This window comes from Sinocyclocheilus anshuiensis, unplaced genomic scaffold, assembly GCF_001515605.1.
Source record: "Sinocyclocheilus anshuiensis isolate Anshui unplaced genomic scaffold, SAMN03320099.WGS_v1.1 C33016010, whole genome shotgun sequence".
Classification (NCBI taxonomy): domain Eukaryota; kingdom Metazoa; phylum Chordata; class Actinopteri; order Cypriniformes; family Cyprinidae; genus Sinocyclocheilus; species Sinocyclocheilus anshuiensis.
The window spans coordinates 2-2,078 of record NW_015621387.1 but is presented as its reverse complement, the minus strand read 5'-3'; the positions used below and the strand labels follow the sequence as shown (position 1 = coordinate 2,078).

The window sequence follows — 2,077 nt, the reverse complement described above, 5'->3', positions numbered from 1 at the left end:
TTTGCTTTCTTAGCAATTAGAGGAAACAATCCGTCCTGATACCAGTTTGGTGTCCATAATGACGATCAACAATGAGATTGGTGTCAAACAACCAATCAAAGAAATAGGTAACTTACTATCAACATCATTCTCTAAACGTATACCTGTCAATCTTCATATCATCTATATCAATAATGTTTTTGATTTCAGGTCATCTGTGTAGGTCCAAAAATGTGTTCTTCCACACTGATGCTGCTCAGGCTGTTGGAAAGATCCCCATTAATGTCAGTGAATGGAAAGTGGATCTGATGTCCATCAGCGGCCATAAGATCTACGGGCCCAAAGGTAGCATATTGTACATTTAAATGCGCAACGGTCACATTATCCAAAATATATTAATGAGTGGTTGTGTTTTTTAGGAGTTGGGGCTTTGTACGTGAGGAGGAGACCCAGAGTTCGTATTGAGCCTTTGCAGAACGGAGGGGGTCAGGAAAGGGGTCTACGTTCAGGGACCGTGCCCACACCTCTCGCCGTAGGCCTCGGAGCCGCTTGTGAGATCGCCCAGCAAGAGTTAGAGGTAGAGACTTCAGAGTTAAGAGTTAAACTTGCTACTGCTAGTCTAAGTTCGCTTATATGCAGGTTTCATTTTCTGTTTATTTTCAGTACGATCACAAGCGTGTGACAGTGCTTGCAAATCGCCTTGTGCAGAAGATCATGTCGGAGATTCCTGATGTTGTGATGAATGGAGACCCAGATCAGAGGTACCCAGGTAAGACTTGACTTTGTAATTGTCATTTATTTATAAGGTTCCATGTTGACTTGAGTTTGTAATCTAAAAACACTTTCCTCCTTCAGGATGCGTTAATTTATCATTTGCCTATGTTGAGGGGGAGAGTATGTTGATGGCGTTAAAAGATATTGCGCTTTCATCTGGAAGGTCAGTAGTTTCAAATGTCTGACCGGGGTTTATAAATATTTGTGAGCAGGTAAACTTGGAGAAAGAGTACACGTTTTTCATTTACATAGATATTGTTAAAATACAAAGCTGGTTAAAAATAGTGGAAGTTATCTTTTTACTAAAACGGTTAAAAACATCTTTGTTTATTGAGTAAAAACAAAAATATATAAAGCTGTATGTAATAATTAATAATAAAATGTATAAAGCTGAAAGAAAAACATAAACTTATCTCAGTTATTTGCCAAGGCAACCTTAAATTAATAAATTAATCTTAAATAGTAACATTAAAAGATATACAGTATGTTATAATAATAAAAATGAGAATGACAAATTACTAAAAATGAAATTGAAAGTAAAATGAAAACTGCAATATTAAAAATTAAAAGTTTTTATATTGATATTTAAAATATCAATATAAACTATAATGGTATATAAATAATACTAAAGTAACCTGTTCTTGTTGCAGCGCCTGCACATCTGCTTCTTTGGAGCCCTCATATGTCCTCAGAGCAATAGGGGCAGATGAGGACTTGGCGCACTCGTCTATTCGGTTGGTAGTTTTGTAAAATATCAGTCTACTCTAAATGTTGATATTTTTTCCCCCCAGGTCATGCTTAGCACGCCTCGTTTCTCTCTCTGTGCTTTTGTGTTGTGTAATCTATATTCAGATTTTATCTTAAGTCTCCGTACACAAATTTCCTGCTTGAACCATGACCACACAAACTGTAATGAGCAGATCTGATGCACATGACCAATGTTTTTCTCAGATTTGGAGTTGGCAGATTTACCACTGAGGAGGAAGTGGACTATACAGCGGAGAAGTGCATTCAGCAGGTCAAACGGCTGAGGGAGATGAGGTGAGCTGTTCATGCTTGATTTGAATCAAATGGTCTTCCACATCATGGAAAACTTGGGGATTTTAACATTGTGATTTTAAAGCCTGGAAAATTTGTATAAATTCATAACATTTCTTTGAACATTTCTATAGTGAATGTGTAATTTTTTTTTTGTGGCTCTGCTTGATTATAAAATAGTTCATTTAGATATTGTTAATTAAAGTGCTCCTATTATGCCATTCCGAATATTGCCTTTCATGCAGTGTGTAATGTAGCTGCATGTGAATGTAAACGATCTGCAAAG

The 2,077-nt window shown here is 36.6% G+C and overlaps 1 protein-coding gene across 1 annotated transcript; it reads left to right on the top strand.

Moving 5' to 3' along the window:
- Nucleotides 1-11: 11 nt before the first annotated feature.
- Nucleotides 12-1,820, top strand: LOC107683183 (cysteine desulfurase, mitochondrial-like). Its single transcript, XM_016479256.1, has 7 exons — nt 12-107; nt 190-324; nt 399-556; nt 643-748; nt 835-916; nt 1,404-1,487; nt 1,705-1,820. The coding sequence occupies exons 1-7, from the start codon at nt 59-61 to the stop codon at nt 1,796-1,798; spliced, it is 708 nt and encodes a 235-aa protein (XP_016334742.1). The 5' UTR covers nt 12-58; the 3' UTR covers nt 1,799-1,820.
- Nucleotides 1,821-2,077: the final 257 nt, after the last annotated feature.

What these genes read in the sequence shown, in the direction of transcription:
- LOC107683183 (XM_016479256.1), top strand. Translation starts at nt 59, where the DNA reads ATGACGATCAACAATGAGATTGGTGTCAAACAACCAATCAAAGAAATA. An exon ending in CCCAGATCAGAGGTACCCAG is followed by an intron (nt 749 to 834) that starts GTAAGACTTGAC and finishes TTCCTCCTTCAG; the next exon opens with GATGCGTTAATTTATCATTT. An exon ending in TTGGCGCACTCGTCTATTCG is followed by an intron (nt 1,488 to 1,704) that starts GTTGGTAGTTTT and finishes TGTTTTTCTCAG; the next exon opens with ATTTGGAGTTGGCAGATTTA.